Source organism: Microcebus murinus, chromosome 10, assembly GCF_040939455.1.
Source record: "Microcebus murinus isolate Inina chromosome 10, M.murinus_Inina_mat1.0, whole genome shotgun sequence".
NCBI classification, from domain to species: Eukaryota; Metazoa; Chordata; class Mammalia; order Primates; family Cheirogaleidae; genus Microcebus; species Microcebus murinus.
In genome coordinates, this window is record NC_134113.1 from 36,620,705 (window position 1) to 36,645,801 (window position 25,097).

The following is a 25,097-nucleotide window of genomic DNA, read 5'->3' on the forward strand; positions in this document are numbered from 1 at the left end:
CAAGAGTCATTGTTATATTGATCCATATTACAGTTATTGCTACTAAGTTAAAATAGCTTTATGGATGTCCAAGTTATTCATGACTCACAGTACTGGCTACTGTGAGTATGTTAACACAATTGTAAAATAACATTTCATGAAAAGATTTTTTAAAAACTTACCCGCCCTTTTTCAAAACACTGGGTTAGCATTACTAATGTTTTTGCTCTGGTTTCCCACACCATTCTCCAAAAATCTCCAACTGTTCCTGGTAGTGGACCTTGAGTAGCAATAAATTCATTTGGACATAAATAGCCCTAGAAGGATAAAAGTATATATACTTGATTACTAGTTACATAGATACATGTTTTATTTTTTGATCAATACATGAAAAATATACTAGTTATAAAATGACATAACATTTTAAAATATATATTTTAAAATTCTAGAGAATCTTAAATAAAAAATTTCTAATGTCTAATTTTAATCTCACAATCTATAGTATCTGTATAGTATATAGTATCTGTATAGTATATAGATACACAATCTGTATCTGTATAGTATACAACTAATTGCTCTTAAAATTTATATCTAATTTTTGTATAAAACATTAAAACTACATAATAGTAATAATAATATTGAACCTTAATCAAGGTCTCACAAAGTCTGAGTCTTCTTGGCAAGCAATATGCTAAGCATTTTATATTTAATATTTCAGCTAATTATTTCTTATAAAAACCTTGTGAATGAATACATATAGTATCTTCATTTCACAGATGAAGATATTGAAAACTAGAAAGTAGTAATTTGCCACAGTTCACCACTGGTAGTCTGAGCCCAGGTCAGCTCTCTTACCTACACCACGATGTTTCTGTCATGGACTGTGTAGATATTTTCATACTCTTCCACCAAGAAATTACTTATCTACTTATACTATAGCATTAGTATTTACTCTCTAGAGCTCTGAACTAAGAAAAATGTGGAGGTAATATGAAAGTTCATTTTGCTAATGCAATATACTCATAGGACCTGAGATCTGTCTCAACTCTATTATGACATCTTTGTGCATACTATCAAATTGTTCTGAAACTTGGTCCATTCACCTGGAACATCAGCATGCCATTTGAGTTTATATAATTGATAACAGTATTTGTAGATTTTTCTTTGTTGTTTTAGAGATGTGGTTTCTCTCTGTTGCCTAGGATAGAGTGCAGTGGCATAATCACAGCTCCCTATAGCCTCAAATTCCTGTCCTCAAGTGATCCTCCCATTTCAACCTCCCAAAGTGTTAGAATTACAGGCAGGAGCCACCATGCCCATCTTCTAGATTTTTCTTAAATAAAAGTACTGTATGAATAAAAAACATATTAGTGGAATGACATCTATTTCAAACAGGAAGATACTGTAATGATTAATTAAAGGTAAAATTTAGTTCTTTACATTAGACAAGTCTCAGTAGTCAGAGAATGTAGTAATATAAAAATTAATATACATTTCAAATTTCAAGGGACCATAAAATCAATCTAACAAGTAAATGAGGTACTTCTGGTGATTTTCTCAAATTACAGTGCTAGCAACTGAGTTGCCAGGATAAAATATTCAGTCTCTTAAATACACTATGTGTACAGCATTTTTGTTTTCCTAGTCTGAGCTTAAACATCTGAATATGTAATAAAAAATAAAAGTATACCGAATTTTTTATTGTTGTTAAAAACTAATATGTGTTCAATGTAGAATATTTGGAAAATTCAGGAAAATATACAATAGAAAGTAGAATTCATCTATAATCTGCCTATCCACAGTGAGGCACCATTAATATTTTGGTTGCTTTCTTCACAGATATAAAAAATATGCACATTTCTTCATTCAATCAAGATTTGTGAGTGACTGTTGTGTTCCAGGCATTGTTTTAGAATCTGGGGGATTCATCCCTGACAAAGGACACTAAAGTTCCTACCCTCATTTATCTTACATTCCAGTTAGTGGGAATAGACATTTCTCTATTACTAAGTGTATTAAATAAGTAAACTACATAGAATTTTTAAAGGGGGTAAGTTCTATGACCTAGCATTTTTAGAAAATATAGTGTTCAGAAAAGATTCATTGGTGACATGTGAAGAAAGTCTTGAAGAAGGGAGGGAGTGAACCCTGCAGGACTTTGGGGGAAAAGCGTTCCAGGTAAATGAGTCTTAAAGGAGACAGGTTCCCTAGCCTTAAAGGAGACAGGTGTCAGGAATGTTCTAAGAATAGCAGGTGGCTGGTATAGAATAAGTGAGGAGGCAGAGTACTAGAAGATGGTCAGAACGCAGAGCAGGGAAAATAAATGGTGCTTTAGGTCTTAATAGGTAATTATAAGACCTTGGCTTTTACTCTGAATGACACAGAAAGCCATTAGAAGAAAGGTTTTGAACATAGTATATGGTTTAACAGTTTCATGTGGGTTTCTATAAGGAGACCAGCCTACAGGGGTTTAAAGATAAAAGGAGAGAGAATACTTAGAAGGTTATTGCAATAATCCAGCCAAGAAATATTGGTAGCTTGCGTGGTAGCAATAGGTATGGTAAGAAGAGATTAGATCTAGATATATTTTGAAGGCAGAGCCAACAGAATTTGTTGACAGATTGGATATTGGGTGTGAGAGAAATAGAGGAATCAATAATGACTCCAGAGGAAGGTAGGAAAGACTTCAGAATGAGCAGACTTGTTTTTTGCTTTCTTTATTATTTTTAATGGACATACTGTACATTTTTATGGGGTACAATATGATGTTTTGATACATGTATACAGTGTGTAATGATCAAATCAACTTAATTAGTATATCCATCACCACATTTTCTTGTTAGGAACAGTCGAAATCTTCTCTTCTAGCTATTTGAAAATATACAATAAATTGTTAATTATTAATTACAGTCATCCTACTACAGTGCTATCGGACACTAAAATTTATTCCTCCTGTGGAGCTGTAACTTTGGATTTGATAACCAACCTCTCACTATATCCCTTTCCCTGTAACCTTAACAGCCTCTAGTAACCACTATTCTACTCTCTACTTCCATGAAATGAACTTTTTCACCTTCCACATAGGAGTGAGAATATGCTATATTTATCCTTCTGTTCCTGGCCTATTTCACTTAACATAATGTCCTCCAAGCTCATTCATGTTGATGCAAATGACAAGATTTTGTTCTTTTTAATGGCTGATTAGTATTCCACATAGTGTATATACACCGTATTTTTTAATCTATTCATATGTTGATGAACATTTAGGTTGATTCCATATCTTGGCTATTATAAATAGTGCTGTAATAAATGTGGTAGTGAAGCTATCTCTTTATGATACTGATTTCCTTTCATTTCCCTCAGTAGAGGGATTGCTAGATCATATACTAGTTTTATTTTTAGATTTTGAGGAAATTCCATACTGTTCTTCATAGTGGCTGTACCAGTTTACACTCCCAACAACAATGTATAAGAATTCCCCTTTCTATGCATCCTTGCCAGCATTTATTTTTTGTCTTCTTCTTTTTTTTTTTTTTTTTTTTTTGAGACAGAGTCTCGCTTTGTTGTCCAGGCTAGAGTGAGTGCCGTGGCGTCAGCCTAGCTCACAGCAACCTCAAACTCCTGGGCTTGAGTGATCCTTCTGCCTCAGCCTCCCGAGTAGCTGGGACTACAGGCATGCGCCACCATGCCTGGCTAATTTTTTATATATATATCAGTTGGCCAATTAATTTCTTTCTATTTATAGTAGAGACGGGGTCTCGCTCTTGCTCAGGCTGGTTTTGAACTCCTGACCTTGAGCAATCCGCCCGCCTCGGCCTCCCAAGAGCTAGGATTACAGGCGTGAGCCACAGCGCCCGGCCTATTTTTTGTCTTCTTGATAATAGCCATTCTAATTGTGGTGAGGTGATATCTCATTGTGGTTTTGATTTGCATTTCCCTGCTGATTAGTGATATTGATCATTTTTTCATATACCTCTTGGTTGTTTGTATGTATCTTTTGATATATGTCTATTTGGCTCATTTGCCCATTTTTAAATTTAATTATTTGTTTTTTTGCTGTTGAGTTCATTATATATTCTGGATATTAATCTCTTTTTGGATGACTGATTTACAATATTTTCTCCCATTCTGCATGTTGTCTTTTCATTTCATTTTGTTGGTTGTTTCCTTTGCTGTGCATATACTTTTTAGCTTGATATAACCTCACTTGTCTATTTTGCTTTTGTTGCCTATGCTTTTGAGGTCTTAGGATGAATAGATTTGTTAGGAAAAACAGGAATTCACATTGGACATATTAAAATTGAAATTGTTATTAGATATTCAAGTGAGAATGCCAGGAAGGCCATTATGTATATGAGTTTGGAGTTCAGGAAGAAATCCAAACTAGAGACATAAATTTGAAAGTAATCACCACATATCCCTTACTTAACATCATGGGAATGAATGAGATCATCAAGGAAATGAGTTTAGAAAAAGATGGTAAATTCAAGGATTGAACTCCAGGATCATTTCAATGCTCGGAGGTCTAGCAACTGAGACAGAACCAGAAAGACTAAGATGAAAGAGTCAGAGCTGCTGATAGGTTAAATAAAGTGGGGACTGAGGCATGATTTTAGTTTTATGAGAAGTTAATTAGTGATCTTGAAAATAGCTGGTTCAATACTGTGTTTGCTTAGCATGAAAGCCTTATTGGAGAGGCCTGAAGAGATAAGGAAAAGGTAGTAAGTATAGAAAACTCTGCACAGGGCTCTGGTATAGATGGGACATAGAACAATAGGGAAGTAGCCAGAGAGAGCTGTAGTATCAAGACCTTTTTAAGATAGAAAAAATTACAATATGTTTGTTTGGCTGCTAGATGAGTAAAATTGATGGTACAGAACAGAGAATTCCTCAATCCATGTTGTTGAGAGGCAAGGGGAGATATCATTTAGTGTCCAAGTGGAAGGGTTTGCTATTACTAGGGGGAAGGACAGTTTATATATAGCTACAGGAGAAATACTGAGTATATGGACATAAATGCAGATACCTTTTGAATATTTTCTTTTAGTCTCTTACATTTTATCAGTGAAATAATAAATAAGCCATCAGAGATAGCTGAAAGTTAGGAATAAAGTGTTGGAGGTTGGAGGAGAGAGAAGGAGTGAAATAGTAGTAGTCCAGTAGAAAGGGAGGCTGAATGGATTAGGGGAACATAAGACAAAAATAAATTTTGACTTCAAGTGGCCATGAGACATTTTGGCATGGTCATGAACTTTTCTCATGTCCAGTAACACATAGAAAAAATCCACAGAAAGTTTTTTTTTAACCAAGATTGGGCATTTTTCAAGAGATTAAGACTAAAAGAGAGAAATTCTAGAATTGAGAATATATACAACAGTGGAAACAAAACAAAGCATGGAATTCAAGCTGAGCAAGAAAAATATTGAAGTCTTGAATGGGCTATAAAAAACTGAAAATATGATGGAATCAAAGGACTGTAGATCAAAGGAGGGTTGAAGAATGATCAGAGTCCAGTGATCTCTTGAAAGAAAGATTTTGGAGAGATAGTGAGATGTCTGAAGTTCAGATTATGGAGAGACTACAATGGTTGGTAGTGACAAGGTTTAGGTTGTGAACATGGGAGAAGGTGAGGAGGTTGAGTGGAGGGTAAGTAGTTGGAAGAGAAGAGGTCAAGAAAGTGATGGACAGGGCAATGGACCAATATTCTATATGGATTTTGACATCAACAATTATGACAGAAGTAGTGTTGAAAGTGCAGCAGTGATTTTGGAGTTAAGTCTTTAAGAAATGAGAAAGAGTGACTTAGGAGATGGTAGTTAACTTCCAAAAGGAGGAATAGTGGGTCCTAAACCTGATGGCATGAATTTTAGCTGGTGATTTTAGGGAGGAGGGAGAGAGAATGATCTGAAAATGGCAGTGAGGACTGAGGCAACTTAGCCCTTATACTGAGTGCATATAGGAAAGAATATAGACTCACTGGTAAGCCATGCCAGAAAGGCAGTATTCCTAGGAGGAGACCAGGTTACATGTAGAGTAACATAGGCTATATATCACATACTATATACTAAATATTATATTGTATAATATATATACATACATAAATAATTGGGATTATTATTTATATTAAATTGTATCACTTATTTACAAAAATAACATTATATGATCTCAGTTTTCTAGGATAATAAACATTCTTTATAAATCTTATTTTTAATTTCTTTTTTAATACACCATATATCAATGTACCATCTGTCATTTAAATGTATCTTCATATGGTCACATATTTTTCCTTGATTCACATGTAAAGAAGTTAAGATAGATTTAAATTTTCCCTCTATAAAGGCAAATTTATTTTAGGGAAAGGGAAAGCATCAGGTAAAATGTTCACCTAAAGATAGCATGTTTAGGAGCCATGTCCATGGTAATTTGTGAAGAGGTCAGTTCTATTTACTATTTCTGCCTTTACCTTTGAATATATGTGTTGCAAACTTTTGACTTTTTCTGAGAAGAAACTTCTTGTACTTTAATTGGAATATATAGTTTACCAGTTTTTAAAACTCTGTGATAATTGGAACAAAGTGTATATTTCATTTCACATTTCAACCTTCATTATGATATTTAACCATAGATGGCACTTTTCATTGCAGCTGTTAAATTGGCTCAAAGATTTTCCATTGGATTACCCTCCAAGAAAGTGTAGAATTTATTACTATTAATACTAAATATCAACAATAATGAAAGTAACATGCATTTATTAAAGTGTTTCCAATGTGTCATGCAGTATGATTAGTGGCTTATATGCAATACCTTCTTTGATCTCCACATCTGCCTCCAAGGAAGGTATCATTATTATTAAACTTAACTCAAAGTTTAAGATCATACAGCAACAAATAGGCAGAGAAAGAATTCGAGCCCAGGTCCATTTGAACTCTGAAGCATGTATATTTACCCACTTAAATATAATGCTCCTTTTAATGAACTCACTTAATCAACAATTACTAAGTGCCTACTATATCCCAGGTATTGTAGAACTACATGCTAAAAAAGCAATTTAAACACTGCTTAAAAATCAATATATTTTCTTTTGTTTTATTCTAATATCATCTACAAGTTATTCAATTATATCTAGTGAATTTGTACATGCTGATAGAATTAGCACAGGTATAGAGAAGGCAACACCAATCAGTTCTTACCTTGTTGCTTTGAGATTTAACTATTCTGAATCTTGGAATGGGCACACCTAAATTATCTGCATACTATCTCAATAATTTTGGCATTAAGTTTAGTGAAGATAAGAGATTTCATTAAATCTGTACAGAAAAAGGCAGTATGTATGATTAATGAAAACAATGTATAGGTCTAGAGACTAGAACTCTGGTTTTGGTTTTATTCCTTTCTAATAGTGTATATAGTAGACCAGACCTAATGAGCTAATCCTCACTTTCCTAAATGTAAATTAGAGATAATAATTATTTTCATGAATCATTTTGAAGACTATTTGTAAAATAATGCATATGAAATTGCTTTGAAAATTTTAAAATGATAAATAAATAGGAAGGTTTTTAAAAATATAAACATGCAGACAATATTTACATTAAAGTTTATCCACAGTATGTAGGTGACAATGACATTTTAGGACCTATCAATGTCCTTGAACAACTTCTCTTTATTTACCCATATAAGAAAGCAAGTGGGCTTAGCTCTAAGGGAAAAAATGTGGAATGTGAAATTATGTTCAATTCAATAAACACTGTCAATTACTTTATTATCCTAAAGAAAATGTGCTGGGCATTAATGGTGATATATTTATATATGCCTATATGTATAGGTTTGTGTATACATATGTGTTTATGTAAAAATATATAATTATATCCCATATTTGTTGATAATTATTCCAAAATTATAATCATATATTGGGTCTTATTGTCAAAGAAGTGAGAGAATCTACATACATATGAACATATATGTATGTATCTCATAATATCTCCCAAACTGCCTAGTATATCCTTGTAAATAATATGTATAAGTATGCATATGTTTATATGTTTCTCTACGTGTGTGTTTTGTGGGTCCTCAATGCATATCGAATGACTGATATTCAGATCATGAAGACCAAATTCCTATCCTTAGATGGCACTTAGAGAAGAGGGAATATACTTGCTCATCCTCATATAGAACCCAGAACCTATGGTCTACCTCACACAGAGAAGCCAACCAATAAGCGAGATACAATGTAAGTTAGAATATGATAAGTATGCTAAATATACACAGTGTGGAGGGACCAAAGAGGAGAGAAGATTTACTTTGATTGATTTATAAAATGTTTCTCCTGGTCATTTGCATTTCACTTTTTGAGAGACTCAATATCCTTTAGTATCATAATCCTTTATCAAAATGGGAACACATCTGATGTTTCTGATGTTAGTACAGCTCACTTGCATCAAAGCCTTTAATCCCTAATTGTGTTAAAGGTGTCTCAAGTTAAACTAATTTTAGGTACCACAGGTTGACATAAGAGATCATTTTGAGGGTTCAGAGCTTTTCTCTTGTCCCTAAAATCAAAATTTTCACTGTTGACTCTTGAAAATATTTCTAAAGTCATTTGTATGGCTGGTGACTGCTTACAGGGCTGCAATATCTTTTCCCCTTCCTACCTCTCTCTCTCACAGTCCATCCTTCATCAGAAATTTCCAGGCTCTTCCTAAGTCCTAGCTCCAGGCGCACAATTCCCAAGAGTGGCCAAGAACAGAGGAATAATGGCATATTAACCTTATTATGGACCCTGACCTGGAGTTTCTTAGTCTTAGAGAACAGCCCTGAGACCACCTACTGGTCCTCCTCTTTTCCTTCCCAAAGTTTCAGTTTTTCATTTTCCTATCTGAACCTTAATTATTTCTCTTTTTTCCCTACCTCCCTTTATAGTTCTCTTCCCTTGGTCCCTAGCTTCCAAAGAAATAGGAACCCAGAATCCATTCATAAATGACTTCTGTCTTTTGCTCCTGGGACAAGCTTTATGAACTTTCAGATGGAAGTGCCATGGAACAATACTGGGAAGTAGAGAGAAATTAAGACATCCGACATTCTTTCTGAGGTAGAGAATGCCTGAATTTGGAGCTGGAGAAATGAGGACCACCACAGTATCATCGTTATATCTATGCATCTGTCTCAGCATCCCAGGCAAAGAAGATTTCCCTGAAAACTAAGAGCAACACAGAACACTGCCCACCCTAATATGGAAATCTGCCTTCATGAAAGGTGCTTTCTATCTAAGTCTCCTTACCATGTAGCTCAGCAATGATTTTGCATATCATTACATATGGGTCATAATGATTTATTATATTATAGCATTACTTATTATAGCAGAATATATATTATATCTTCACTTGATCTTAGCCAAAAGGCTGAGAAGCGATGGGAATATATGTTATATCTTAAGGCTTCCGAGTTTGTTGCCCATACTGCATTATTATTTGCTAACCACTGTCTGCTGACAATCTATAATATTTAAAGGCAACATTGGTGGTTTATGAAAATTACTTTGCTCATATAGTCTGTGTGGTTCAGCTACCCCTACTAAAATTGTCTGATTTCCTTCTTAATCATTCATATCCTGTGCTGTCACTCCTGGTGGAACATCAGAGCATATGAGCTGTTGATTCATATCTACTTATTGGTTAATTAAAAATGGTATAAATCAATAGTTCACTGTTACAACCCGTTGCCCCTGTCCTACTCTATGGCATCACAGGGCATCTGATTATTAGAACAGTGATTAAATTTGAATATCTAAATGCATATCTACATCATTACATAAATCAAAGTAAAACTTTAACATGCTGAAGAGTTTAGCCTACAATGGAAATTAGTAAGCATAAAGTTTCAACAAAATGTTTAGAAAAGAATTACATTTTCAAGGGAATAGACCATTTGATAAATGAATAAAATATCACAATAATACCTTCTTGGGGTTCTTTAAGTACAAATTTAAAGTTCTAACATAGAAATAGGATGAAATTTAAAGGATACATTAACTTCTCCAAACCCTCTCTCACTTCCCCTGTTAAGAAGTCTTACATTCTCCCATTATTCACTCTTTTGAGAATAGGACCCAATATGTTTTTGTAATTTGGGAGTAATTATAAACCAATATAGGATTTAGGATGAATTCTTTTTTTCCCACTTCATAGAGGTTTGCAGTGAATGGGACACAGGACAAGTATGTTCAATGTTGGTGAAAGGATGGAGCATCATATTAGAGAGCCTCAATAGAACTGAAGGAAATGACAGGCCTGAGTGAGAAGACCTATGAATAAGAAACCTCTGGAAATGTGATGACTCCACTTTTGTTCTTTTTGTGTAAGGTTTCTTTGGCTATTCTGGCTATTTTCTGGTTCCAAATGAAGTGTAGAATTATTTTTTGTAGATATGTGAAGATATCAAACTATACTACAAGGCTAGGCTATAGTAAACAAGACAGCATGGTATTGGCACAAAAATAAAGACAATGTAACCAAAATGTCAAAAAAAAAATCAAAACAAAACTTTTTATTGGGTGGTGGGCAGGCGGTAGGGGGGAGGAGGAAAGGGGTGTGCTTCCATAACGTGTGTGATGCACACCATCGGGGGACTGGACACATTGGGGGGAGAGAGGGGGGCAGGGGCAATATTTGTAACCCTAACAATATTTGTACCTCCATAATATGATGAAATTTAAAAAAAAGACATAGACTAATGAAACAGAACAAAGAAGTCAGATATAAAACAATGCATATACGGACAACTGATCTTTGACAAAGCAGACAACAATATACACTGGGGAAAAGAAGCTCTATTTAACAAATAGTGCTGGGAAAACTGGATAGCCCCATGCAGAAAAATGAAACAGGATTCTTATCTCTCACCACTTACAAAAATTAATTCAAGATGGATAAAGGACTTAAATGTAAGGTATGAAACTGTAAAAATTCTAGAAGAAAATTTTGGAAAAAGGCTTCTAGTTATCAGCCTAGGCAAAGAATTTATGAAGAAGACCCCAATGGCAATCACAGCCACAATGAAAATAAATAAATGGGACTTGATTAAATTAAAAAGCTTCTACACAGCTAAGGAAACAATCAACAGAGCAAATAGACAACCTACAGAATAGGAGAAAATATTTGCAAGCTATATGTAAATAAAGGGCTAGTAATAATCTACAAAGAGCTCAAGCAAATCAGCAAGGAAAAAATACCATTAAAAAGTGGGCAAAAGACATGAACAGAAGCTTTTCAAAAGAAGATAGACATAGGGCCAATAAACATATGAAAAATGCTCAATGCCACTAATCATCAGGGAAATGTAAATTAAAACCACAATGAATTATCACCTTACCCCGGTTAGAATGAATTTTATTAAAAAGTCCAAAATCAATAGATGCTGGCATGGAATGCTTATATACTCTTGATGGTACTGCAGACTAGTACAACCTCTAAATAATTTTTACATAAATAAATTTATATAAATAATTAATAATTTTATATAAATAAATAATTATAAAATATTTATTAAAATAAATATAAAATAATTAATAATTATATATACATAATTTTTATATTATATTTTATCCTTGCTGATTTGCAAGGAAGCCTCCATATCCCCACCTATAAAGTTGAGGTTATTTATATTGTTGTTTTAAGTAACTAACTATTAAGATCGATAGAAGCTGTGATAAATAGTTGGAAAGATAGTACAATTTCAGTAGTTACAAGACAGGGAACTGGCAGGTATAGCTTTAGGAACTGCTTTGGGCATTGCTGCAGGCATTGCCTTAGGCATTGCTTTGGGCATTGCTGCAGCATTACCTAACTGAGTCAGGAAGTCTCAAAACAAAGTTTCAAATTACCCTGATCAAAACAGGATGGAGGCAGGGCAAGTTCCAACTGGTTATAATGAAGATGGTGGAGAAATAGAGGGTATCACTCTGATTCCAACAAATCACCATCCCTTTCATGAATATTCCTCACCTTGGTTAGCCTATAATTAAGCTATTGCTTAAATAGGAAGGCAGTAGGAATCATGTGACCAGTTCTGCAGTGAAAACTTGCCTCTGCTCTGTCTGTGGAGTAGACTTTCTATAGTGTCTGAATAAATCTTGCTTTTACTTTATATTGTCGGCTCTCTCCTGAATTCTTTCTTGCACGAAGCCCACGACCCACCTGGACTTCAAGTGGCTCCCAGCATTGGGAGTCACTTTCCTGTATCAGTTATATTTTATAAAAATATAAATTATATATAAAAATTATTTATATAAAATCATTAATTATTTTATATTTATTTTAACAAATATTTTATAATTATTTATTTATATAAAATTATTTATATACAAATATAAATTATATATATAAATTATATAAAAATAGTAACTTACAGAGACATAGCTGGCATTAATATAATCCGATCCTGGAATACTAGCATCAGCTATCAGCTTCACTCTGTTATTATTATCTAGGAGAAAATATAAAGAATCGACAGTAATTGGCTTTTAAAAGTATCACAACCTTTTTATTATAAAAGTAATACAAAGGAGTTCATGATAAAACACTTCAACTTAACAGATGGGTGTGAATTTAAAGAAGTTCCTTTTATCCTATATTTCTACTACTCAGAGACAATGACTATTAATATGTTCTTGTATTTATTTCCAGAATTTTATATGGACATTCTTAGAAAATTACCTGCAAATGGTATGCTATACAATGTGTTCTGCAAATTAATTTTTTCATTTAACTATATCTTCCCAAATCAGCACAAAATACCTAGCTCATTATTTTTATAAGGTATTTCGTTGTTTGAATATAGCATACTTACTTTTTTATTATAAAATGATGAATAAATGTAACTGAATTTTTTGGATATATGCAGCAGTATGTTTGTAGAATACATTACCAGCAGTAAAATTCCTAAATCATGTATATACATTTAAACTTTTGAATGATATTTGTAAATTGTTCTCTAATTGTATCAATTCATACTCTGGATAAAAGTGTTTGAACAACTCTGCTTTTCTTGCATATCACAAGATATTATTAAACAATTTATGTTCTTTTGATAGATATAAATTTATATCTCATGGTATTTATTTTGATTTCTTCAAATATGAATGAAATTGAACCTCTTTGCTTATGTTTATATAAAGGCCATTTAAAATGCCTTTTCTATTAATTGTTTATTCATATTTCACCATTTTTCTATTTTTAAAAAATATTTTATGCTAAAACCAAAAACATATAGGCTCTTGTCATGTGTATTAAAATTTTCTTCTTAATTTGTTATTTGTCTATGACTCTATTTATCAGTGTTGCCATACATAAAATTAATATCATTACCTAATCAAATTTTTCATTATTTTTCATTATGGCTTCTGGATTATGTATCATTCATCAAAGTTGTTTGTCATACCAAATATTCTTATTTTTACAAACTTATTTATAATATCTTCATGAACTTTTATGAAATTTTCTAGTTTTGCTTTAAGTATTTCTTTCTTTGATCTATTGGGATTTGTTTTCTTAAATTAGGTATAGATATATCTTTTATTATTTCTTGTTATTTGAAATAACAAATAGTCACATTTTTTAACCTCTTCATCCTTTCTTCTCCCTGATTCAAAACAATACTTTTATCACTAGATTTCTCTAAGTATTTAGATCTATTTCTGGATAATTTGTTCTTTTCCATTAATTTATCTGTCTATTCTTTCTTTAGTACAACATATCTTCTTATTTTTTAGAATATTTTAAGATCTGGTCAAATTAGATACTCTGTATTCATTACTTTTCTTCAAAGAAAAGTGTCAGAAATTGTTTTTTTTTCCTGAGAATTTTTACCAAGTTGATATTATAATTAGAATTTCCGATAATTTTAGCTAAACATGGAACATATGGGAAATAGCTATTAGTACTTAATTGTTTTAAAGGGGATTTTTATTGTTGTTTTCATGGAGGAAAAATGGATAAATAGGATTGAGTTTGAATTCCAGATGATCTACCTACTGTACACATGGGCTTGGGTAAATTGCTTAGCCTCCCTGTTCCTCAGTTACCTCAGCTATAAGATGTAGTTATAATACATATTTTGTATAATCCTCTTGAGGTAAATGTGTATGAAAGCTTATAGTAAACACTCAATACATGTTCTCATGTTCTTAAAACTTAAGTGCATATTATATGTTAAAATGACTTAGCTGTTGTTAGTAATTACAATGACCTATCCAATGTGTTTAAATTTAAAGATGAGAATGTTTAAACAAATTTCTGCAAATAATTTATGTCCCAAAGATATAGAATTTTGTATGATCTAACTATTTTAGTGACATTGTAACTAGTTCTGTAATTAAGGAAGGGAAGCCATCAGGTTTCTGTTTACTAGATATGCCTGCTTATATCTGAATCAACAACTAGCTAAACTTTAATTCATGGTGTTGGATTATTCTGAAGGTCATAGTTGTCCGGTCAGAGATGTGGAAATCTCTTCTGCAAGTATTTGCTGCTAATTCTAGTATCTTAAAGCCCTGTAAGCTAATATCTTCTAAAACGTACTGTGGTATTTGAAATTTTACTTCTTACATTACTCAGGGGAAAGAAACAGTGCACTACACTTAGATGGCTCCAGCTAAAATTCAAATTCTATTAAAATGAATTCATTTTCTACAGGAAAAAAAAAATGTCTCTTCAGCTTTATGAGTTCTCTGCAAGCACAATGGGAGAATATACTTAGTTTAAACATCTTTTTTACTTATTCTTTGTGTGTGTGTGTGTGTGTGTGTGTGTGTGTGTGTGTGTGTGTGTGTGTATGAAAGAGAAAGAGAGAGAGAGAAAGAAAGGAGATTAGGGTGTACTTGCCCATAGAGGTGCCTGTTACTTTACAGCTATTTTACAGTTTGGTTTTTAACCCAACCTAGGGAATTGGGCTTGTTACCTCCAGACTGTAGACCTTAAAGGCCTATGACTTAATCTTATGCACCTAGAAAGTTAGCAACTTTTAAAAATAAGCCATCTATTGATTACTAACCACTATAAGAACTAACATTTTGAGTGCTTCCTATGTTATAATACTGGGCAAAGTGATTTACATGATCATTTCATCTAATCCTCACGATAGCCTTATGAGGTAGAGACCACTGTATAATATGTCCAGAGTCACTACTACTAACTACTACTAACTACTAAGGTAGTTAGTAGGTAAACAGGATTGCAACCTAGAAATTCTGATTAATTAATTTTTGGTCTTAGCCTCAGTTATGGAGAGTTGGGGTAGTCATACTCCTCAGTTCATTTTATTGTTTTAAGGTTGTCTATTTAGCCCCATCTACCACTCTTATGCTCTTCTCATCCAAAAGTAAGAGGCCAGAATTGTCTGAATTTTCTTACAGCCATAATGGGAATCTAGATAATAATGTACTGAGATCTTAATAAAACATTTAAAAGTAACATTTAAAAAATAAATTTCTAAGATCTCAAATTTTCCATGTGTTAAGGTAGAACCTCGTTGGAAATAAGTTAGACATGTTTAAATTACTTATTTTATGAATAATGATATATTAGTAATTAATTTAGTGATATTAGTATATACAATTAGAAATGAATACTAATTATTCCAATTATCCCATAGTAACTGTCTTTCAATCAGATTATAGTATTTATTTTCACAGAATACCACTGAATAAGCATGAAGCAGACAATCTGAAATAAATTTAGGTGCAGGTAAATATAAACACATAGGAATTTCTGTAACTTTTAAAAAAATTATTTTTAATTATGATGGGTATATAATAGTTGTATATCTTTATAGGGAACTATAACTTTTAAACTTATAATGTATCCATCCCAGGTTAACTCTATGAAAGGGAGAACAAAAGGACATGTTGAGAAAGTTCATGGTCTTAGAAATTTAGAGATGTTTTTCTAACTTTATTTATTTCCTATCACAAAGTCTTATTTGTCATCTTGCTCTTGAAGTCATTTACTTATGATTTGCTTTGTTGCAGAAAGGATTTTATGTGTTTAAAGCTATTTGTATTTTTATCCTATTCTAGTTCTTAGGAATTAACAAATTCTATTAGATTACTACCTCCTATATCATGTTTCCCTAAATTTGCTTCTATCATGCTTAAGTTACCCTCTAGTTATACAATATCAGAATTAGTCTTCTGGTTTTTTTTTTCCCATGCATATCCTTTATGACTTTACATTCTGTGATTGTATCTTTCTCCAAGTCTATGTCTTTCTAGATAGAAGAATTCAATTTTTAGGAAGTATAGAAATTTTCCCAATATGTATTTGAAAAGGTATAGAAAATAGAGGTGCATATAAAAATAATCTTTAAAATTAGGAATATTTTTAAACTCTAGATTTTGAAACAACGTTTTAGGGCATCAAAATATCACTTTTTAAATTTATAATATAAAATGTATTAAATCAGGATGTTGACAGTAGGAACATTTATTTAAAAAATGTTATATCTAACATAAAGCTATTATCAATGGAGAAATGTTATGTTTTCCTTTCACATCACTGCTAATTCTTAAAGGAATAATACTGTTTCTTTACCTATTAATTGAAAAATGAAGCTGTGTTTACTATGGTGAGGCACACTCCTGCCTCCTTTGTAAAACCAATTTGTGTAAGCACACATTTACTGATCTTCAATGAATATTTTGCAATAAATTTTTAATGTTTCATAAGAAAGCACTGCTATGCTCTTAAGGGAAACTAATGCACAAAGTTAAGTGTGAATTTTCTCTTTGCAATTGAGACTAGGTCTGTAGGAAGATATTATACAGCTTTGTAACTAGGGTTAAGTTACAAAGCTAAAAACCCATTAGGTTTACAGTTTCTTTCACCTGCATAAGTGAATTTGTATAAGTAAGCTGAAAACTATGTATACTAACTTTAATAAATATGAAAAAAGCATAAGACATACAAGTTGATGGTAATTGCTAATAAAATACAGTACCACAATTCAATTAATATGTAATAAAATATATTTTAAAAATAACAAAGAAAGGTTAAGATGGTGGGCATTTTAAAACACTCCATAGCTAAACCAGAAACAATAAGCACACATACATGGTTTTATGTTTGGAAAGCGATTTTTCGCTCTATTCCAAGGCAGGTCAGCATCAGTTGAAGAAAGATCCTGAAGAAATTTTGGTAATTCCTATGAAATAAAGTTATTGAAAACTTTACATTTATTGTAAAAAACAATTATTTGTTCTAAATATTTTTTATTTTTAAATTAAAACTCCTATCATAACTATGGAAACAAGGTCAAAATAACAGTAAAGAATTTACCTAAAATTTCACCATAAATATCCTGAACAAAGTTGGTCCATTGTCTATTGCTCTTTCTAAGATATCTTTGTACTTTGGGAAGCCCTAAGATATGACAACCATGTTAGTGACCATTTTCCATATGTTACTAGTGGTTTTGTCAGGTACACACTATTATTTATTATTTTAATGTCTACTTAATAGGAAGAAGAGAGTTCAATGATTTATTTTTTGTTTTTTCTCCTTGGGCAGCGTGATTTCATGCCTATTAATCAGTACATCATTGGTCAGTTTGAAAAGATGCCAAAGGTCAATTCCTGTTCTCAGTAGGCATTGTTAAATCGATAGTGGAATGCAAAGGTGTGATTAAGAATGATCAGGCACAGATTAAGGGTCAAGAAGATCTATTATTGACATTTTTGTGAAAAATCATATTATCTATCTACCTTGCTTTTTGTAAAACAAACATTAAAAAAAGGCTGGTGCAAAAAATATGTTTAATATTTTGTTGAGCTGATGATTTATTTGCATTTAAGAAATTCATAGTTTTCCATTTGAGAAATTTCAGCTTGCCAAATTCCTTAAAAAGTGTTAAAATATTTTTCTTACAACTTTTTAGACATCATTATAAATTACTTCTTTTAATTGGAGAATTCTCCTTTTCTTCTTCTTTTTTTTTTTTTTTTGAGACAGAGTCTCACTTTGTTGCCCAGGCTAGAGTGAGTGCCGTGGCGTCCTAGCTCACAGCAACCTCAAACTCCTGGGCTCGAGTGATCCTTCTGCCTCAGCCTCCCGGGTAGCTGGGACTACAGGCATGTGCCACCATGCCCGGCTAATTTTTTTTATATATATATCAGTTGGCCAATTAATTTCTTTCTATTTATAGTAGAGACGGGGTCTCGCTCTTGCTCAGGCTGGTTTTGAACTCCTGACCTTGAGCAATCCGCCCGCCTCGGCCTCCCAAGAGCTAGGATTACAGGCGTGAGCCACAGCGCCCGGCCTTTTCTTCTTCTTAAAAAGAAAATCTGGACAGTTGTTTACCTGTAGTTATGTGTTAAGGGAAAAGGATGGTGTAAACATCTGAATTCTGATGTGTGGGTACCAAAAGCTTATAAAATGTTGTTTTTAACCAAATGAGTAGTCCTAGAACAGCTTCCTTGTGTCAAGGTTTTGAGAGTACATAAAGAAGGGGGAAAAGGGTGAGTTTGAAATGGACTGAAAATGGTTCTTTATGCTAATTATTTCACATAAAATTTCCATTTATAGATTTAAACAATTCTGGCCTATACCCAATTACCTGGTTGATTGTGTGGATAGAAATGTTACATTGGGCGATCTTATTCTTAGGGCACACAGGGCTTTAACAATCCTCCATTTTTAGCTGTTTCTCCTACCATTTCCTCTTTTCAGTGGGATTACAGATGAGCTAGACTGCTTTATATCGTTACTCTTTTGTACTCATTCCCCCTCTCTAGAATACCTTTTTGTCTTTATCTTTTCATTGGACTTCTGCTCATCCTAAAGTTCACCTTGAAGGTCATGTTTTTTATGAAATAGATAAATAAATGGAATCAATCCTCACTTCTTTATGCACATCTCTATCATGATGTAGTGTATTTGTAATTTTTTATATATGTCTGTGGTTCTTACTACAATATGAGCTTCTTTATGGTAGGAATTATCATCTTAATAGCTATACTTGTGCCAGCCTCTTAGTATTGCTCATGAATTCAATCATTTCAGTATTCACGATTCAGTGAAGTAGATATTCTCATTTACAAATGAGAACATTGAGGCACAGAGAGTTTAAGTAATTTGTCCAAGGTCACTTGGCTAGTAAGTGCTAAATTGATATATATCAGTGCCAAATACAATGTCTATCACATAGTAAGAGCTTATAAATATTTACAGTATAAGTGAATATGACATGAGTTAAAAGATTTATTAAATATATTCATCAAATATACATTTGTTAATTATAGCATGATAATTTTTCTTTAAAATACTTTAAAAAGCATTAGAAAAAAATTTAAAAAGTTTTTAAAAGCATGGTTTTTAAAAAATTTAAACTAGAAACTTTTTCAATATATGTGAAAACATTATTGCTAATAAAACTTTTTATCTACTCAGTCATGCATAATGTAATTATATTCGCTCCTATTCTACTGAAATTACACTTTTGCTCCCGAAAAATTGAGAGTTCTTGCTGTGTAAATACTAAGGAGAATTTTATGGTACCATTGATTTTGTTAAGTCCAGACCAATATTACTTAAGAAGCATAGCAAAAAAGCTGCAGGAAATATCATTAATCTTCTCACATTTTTGTTATTATTCTCTGAGAGACTGAAATATTATAATCCTGAATTATTTAAGCCAATCGTTTGGTTTTTGTTTCAAAAGTTCACATACTGAGAAATTCATGGAAAAAAAAGAAAGTTTTGGTGATATTTAGAAATCACCTAATTTTATTTTTATAATATGAAATAATCATCCAAGTTAGGAAAGATGCTTACAAGTCTTAAAGTAGCTTACAGACCTGATCTCTGCCATATGTTTTAAAATCATTTCAATTTTATAGATATACAAATATTAAAAAACAATAATTACCAAACTTTTAAAATAGTTTTAAAGTAGTAAGTTCTTAATTTTACATATTTCCATAATGTGATATAGCTTTTATTCCATAGTAACTTACAAATACGCTTCATAAAACATGACATTACCTATGTTTATTTTTTTTTAATTTTTGGACAGTTTTAGAAATAACATTATTTTTGCAGTTTCTGGAAACATCATGTTCTGTTTTCACATTCAACAATACCACTAATGTAAACTAAGCAGACAAATATGAAATTAAATCATTGATTGTCTAAATGTATAGTAATTATTTAAATATAAAACCACATTATAGTATGACCTAAACCTTGAATACAAACAAAAACTAATGAACATAGCATTGTAGGTTTTGCATCTACATCTGAATGAAAGAACAGAGAAGAAACAAGGTCAGACTGATATTGCAGGGGAGGTCTGAGGAAGAGCACCTTTTCCTGACACAGTAGGTGAATAATTCTGATCAGGTTGCACCAGAGGCTGACCAGTGTAACATTACTATCCAAACAATCAACCTGGTAATTGGGTATTGATTATCAAGGCCAGAGTCCTTCATGGCCTTGCATGCTTAAAATGGACATGAAATGTGTCACATGAAACGACTGGAGGTCTTGCAATGTTGTGACAACTGCTAGTAACATACCGAAAATTCTTCTTGAAACTTTAGGTTGTTGTTTGTACAAAGCTCTTCAACATGTTGCAGGAAGGATTTCTTGCTTATTGGCCTCCAAGTAAAGAAAGGTATAAAATGGAGTCATGTTAGATTGTATTCATTTGCTTTAACATGCACACTGATTGCACTGGTGAGTTAAAGAACAAGGGACGTCTCAAAAACCAAAAACAACACAGCCCTTTAAAGTCACTCTGTCATTTACAAAATCAATTTTTCCTCTTTAAGTTTATTCTCTTTGTATTCGTTGCACAAAATTCCTTCAATTTTTCAGTGACTTTAAATGAAGGATTTAACGTTTTCATGAAGAAAGTTTTTCAAGTAAATGTAAGGGCATAAAGTTATCATTGAATCCTAAAGCATATAATACCTCTTTGTCATACAGAAAACATTTTATACATTACAAGGTTTTAGAAGATATAAAATATTGCAGTGACCTCATTCTCATAATGACATGGTTTTTAAACCCCAAGGAGTTTAAATATCCCCATATTACTTCCCAAGCTAAAATACAGACATGCAAGCTTCACCCCAGAGAGAGAGAAAGCATTTCTCCAGTTACCATGCAATTAGTCATGCTTTTATGATTTATATCCAGCTTGGAAGTTTTCCCAACAAACATACAAAAAAGGGAACCCACACATTAAGATTCACTGAGTCAGTAAATCTAAAGTTGATATTCAAAAAGAAGAAAAAAATACTTAAACTTACTTGATGGATTTTCTATAACTAAGTAACCTGCAACAGAGATTGTGTTAAATGCATTGTGAATTGAAGGAGACAGCTCATTCTGAAAGTGTTTTAGATTAAATCAGAAAATTATGATAAATCAATAATACATGATGTGCTATGCCTTTAACAAATATGTGATCATTATTTTGGTTATATTTCATGTTTGGAAATTATATTATTTGGACTTAAATATGGCCAAATAATAATTTATCTTCCATCTTCAGCTAAAAAGGTTGTATTGTTAGGCATTTAGGATATACTACATTCAAAATAGTATATAAATACTATATATTGCATAGTATTTAGTAGACTAAAAGAGTTAATGTGAATTATAAAAAAAATTTCTTTATCTATGGAAAGTGCTGAAACAGGGAGAATGGATGTATGAAAAATGACATCATATTGCTCATGTCTTGTTTAATGAGTATGTTTGGATAAATATAAACAGCTATGAATGAAATTACAGTCATTTAAGTTATTTTAGAATGTTTCTTGTGACAGATCAATGCCCAAGTTATTTATACACTAAAAAAAGTTAAAATAATTTTTAACAGTTAAATAGATTATGAAACACACACAAACTTAGAGATGGGTGCATCATTAATAACACATTTGTCATGCACAACAGTTACCACTGCAAAAAAAAGCACAAAAGGCACAAAATATAACGAGGTAAAGTTTTTCAAAGCTTTCAATGTTAAATAACATTAGGGATAATTTTACTGTATTCTTAAGTGAAGAATATTTATAAGATATGTTTTTGAAGTAAAGGACGAATAAGGGAAAATAATTGGCATAAAAATATGAAAATGGTACAGAGAGATAAGTTCAATGAAGAAAACCTGAGTCAAAAGGAAGTACATTTCATTACAATCAAGGAATTGGTGGCAAATATAGGAGTGCTGGAGCAGGTATTACCAAGAAGAATAATTGAATTCTTAGTTAATGATAGGTGTCCCCAAGCAGAAGGAGATATCTCCCAGATTCTCTGGGTATAAACTGGTAGAGCATCCCATTATCAAAGATGGTATCAAAGTGATAGAGTTGCAATAGTTGAGTAAAGAGTCTTCGTGGTGTATGCCTACGAGCTTCTCCAAATACCCTAGAGTGATTTTAAGAAGGCAACAGAGAATTCCTGACTCTGACTAGGTGAATATGGAGATGGCTGAATGGGCTATTGAATCAGAATAATCTTTGATTTGGGGAAGGGAAAATAGAATGTCTGAAAATTGGAAGCCATGGAAATATCTCTGACATGGTAACGGATGACACATGCAGTGGAGACGGAGGCAACAATCAATCCCTGTTGGAAATAATTACCCCTCAGCAAAAACCAGCAAGAAAAAAAGATAACCACAGGCTAGACCCACACTACCTAGCCCCTTTTACACAAATGGTGCATCAATATTTCCATCATCATATTTTTCAGAAATATGAAAGAAATGAGGGTTGGGATGCGCAAATCTTGATTAACTGAACTTAAGATATTAATATCAATAACTGAGATGCTTTAGTTAGCAAGATCCACTGCTCTGCTACACATGGAAAGGAAATTATTGAGCTGTGTGAAGATCAATGTTTTTATAACAGGGAACATTATTCCATTTGTGATCGATAAAATCCAAACACACTATATCTGATTTAGTGATAGGCTCATGGTCCACCTATTAAAGGACAGTTAGACTGCTATCCTATAGAGGAGAGATTCTCTCTTTTTCCAAAGGATCTAGGATTATTTGAGGTTGTACTGGAAAAATAGTTTTACTGGGATAACTGAAATCTATCTAATAGATACTAGTTCCTAGGAAGCCATCAATAAGTCATTTAGGGAATCAGTACACATTTTTTAAACTCCAAGAGACATCAAACATGAATGATTATATTAACATATAAATGAGCAAGAAATAGCTAAAGCATAATATTACTCCTCACAAAACCTTGTTCTTTTTTAATGATGTCTACTCTTCATTTCAGAAACTACAATTAATTGAATAAACACATATATTTTCTTTTAAGTTCATTTCTTTTCAGTGAAAAACTCCACAGAAAGTTGCTTTTATTTTAGTATTCTTATTTTATTTTGAATTTGAAAGCTCTCCCTAAAGATACTAATTTTAAACCTTAATTGGCTAGCTATTGGTTTGGGTGGATATTTGTGAATTCTGGATTTATTATAAAACCTGATGCCCTTATTGACTTCAAATACCTGCTCCAATAATTATCAGCTATGTTATCTTGAGCAATTTACTTAATCTTTCTGTGCCTCAGTTTCCTAATTTGGAAAATGGGGAAATACATGTAAATCAAGTTCATACATATAAAGGGCTTAGTAAAGTCCCTGGCTTTAGTAAGCAATACATAAGTGTTAGTTACTATCATTAGTATTATATTTATTTCTAGTATATTTTGTACAATTTAAGCTGTTTCTACCCATAATTTCTATAATTGATACTGATATAAAAATGGATTTTTTCCAAAAGAGTATTTTCTTAATTTTACTCAAAAAATGGGTAGACTAGATTGCACTAAATTAAACAGCAAGAGTTCCTTATTGTACTTGTTCTAATCAGCTTAACAAGTGATCACAAATATCTCTAGACTTCAAATCCTAGCCTGGAATTCTAGTTCTTAATTCAAGAATCCAAACAAATCTCTAATATACTAACTATAATTTAGTTTTCATGCAATCATGTGAAAACATTTCTAACCACACCCACATTTCTGACATTATTTTTTGCAACTTCCCTTCACTCATCCTATTTGCACTCCAGGCATTCTCTTGGCATCTCTTCCTCTCCATGTTTTATCATTCCAGGTGTTTCCCTCACAACCAAGTTCTACTTATTCCTTAATATCTGATTCAAATGTTAACCTCTCCATGGACCTTACTATGTTCTACTAAAACAAGAGAAGAGTATCTCTTTCTTCCATGAAATCAAATTTCTAAGGACAAATCGCCTATCTTGTACTATCTATGGTTATTTAAATTCTTGCATTAAAAATACAAATGTTTAAGTCCATATACACTTGAGAGGTAAACAAGGATTAACATTTGGCTTACTCTATATCCCTCATAATTTTATAGTAAACCCTGAATTAATCATTGTTAAAAATAAAATTGTGGATGAATTCGTATTAAGATACACAGAAAGCAAAATATAAGTGATCTATTTAACATGAGAAAATACCTGAATGGAATGTATTTTTTTTTACTAAAATATTAAAAAACTGAGAATTGTCAGGAGGTCCTAATTCAAAACTTTAAATAAGTATGATCAATAGATTCATCAATAAACAATATATGAATATAAACAAAGGCCATATTAGAGCACCTAACATTAGAAGTTAACAAGTCCTACACACTTTGTTAGGAAGTTAGATATCTGAGCAGTAAAATCACTCTTACCTACTCAAGTGTTAAAAGAAAAATAGGCACCAACAGTGTAAAAAATAAATGGAGTCTGATTTGGCTTTATTTTCATTTCTATATTCTCTAAACCCAATTGCTTTGCATCATCTGTTCTTCACATTTGTGTTTACATAACGTAAGCAACAAGGTTCTAATAATCTAGTTTTTATGTAATTTCCAGTCCATGTTTATGTCACAATCATGTGTGAAATGAAATACTGAGATACTTATCAGGAAAGCTCAAATTGAGAAGACAATTGGCATAAATTATCTTACTATTTCAAATAAAAAAACCAGATTTTTTTCCTTTAACTATTGTCTGTGGTATCCATATCATTGCTTTGATTCTTAGCCTCATGTTGTATGGGTGTATTTATCCCTTAGATA

The 25,097-nt window shown here is 32.2% G+C and overlaps 1 protein-coding gene across 1 annotated transcript in view; it reads right to left on the reverse strand.

Annotated features, from left to right (window-relative positions):
* The window catches only part of PTPRQ (protein tyrosine phosphatase receptor type Q), a 192,862-nt gene that overhangs the window by 10,895 nt on the left and 156,870 nt on the right, over positions 1–25,097 (reverse strand). The window contains exons 36-39 of the mRNA XM_076007142.1: positions 20,543–20,624; positions 17,082–17,172; positions 12,383–12,459; positions 162–296 (exon numbers count right to left, since the gene is read on the reverse strand). Coding sequence (XP_075863257.1) covers positions 162–296; positions 12,383–12,459; positions 17,082–17,172; positions 20,543–20,624 — 385 coding nt within the window. The remainder of the gene's footprint in view (positions 1–161; positions 297–12,382; positions 12,460–17,081; positions 17,173–20,542; positions 20,625–25,097) is intronic.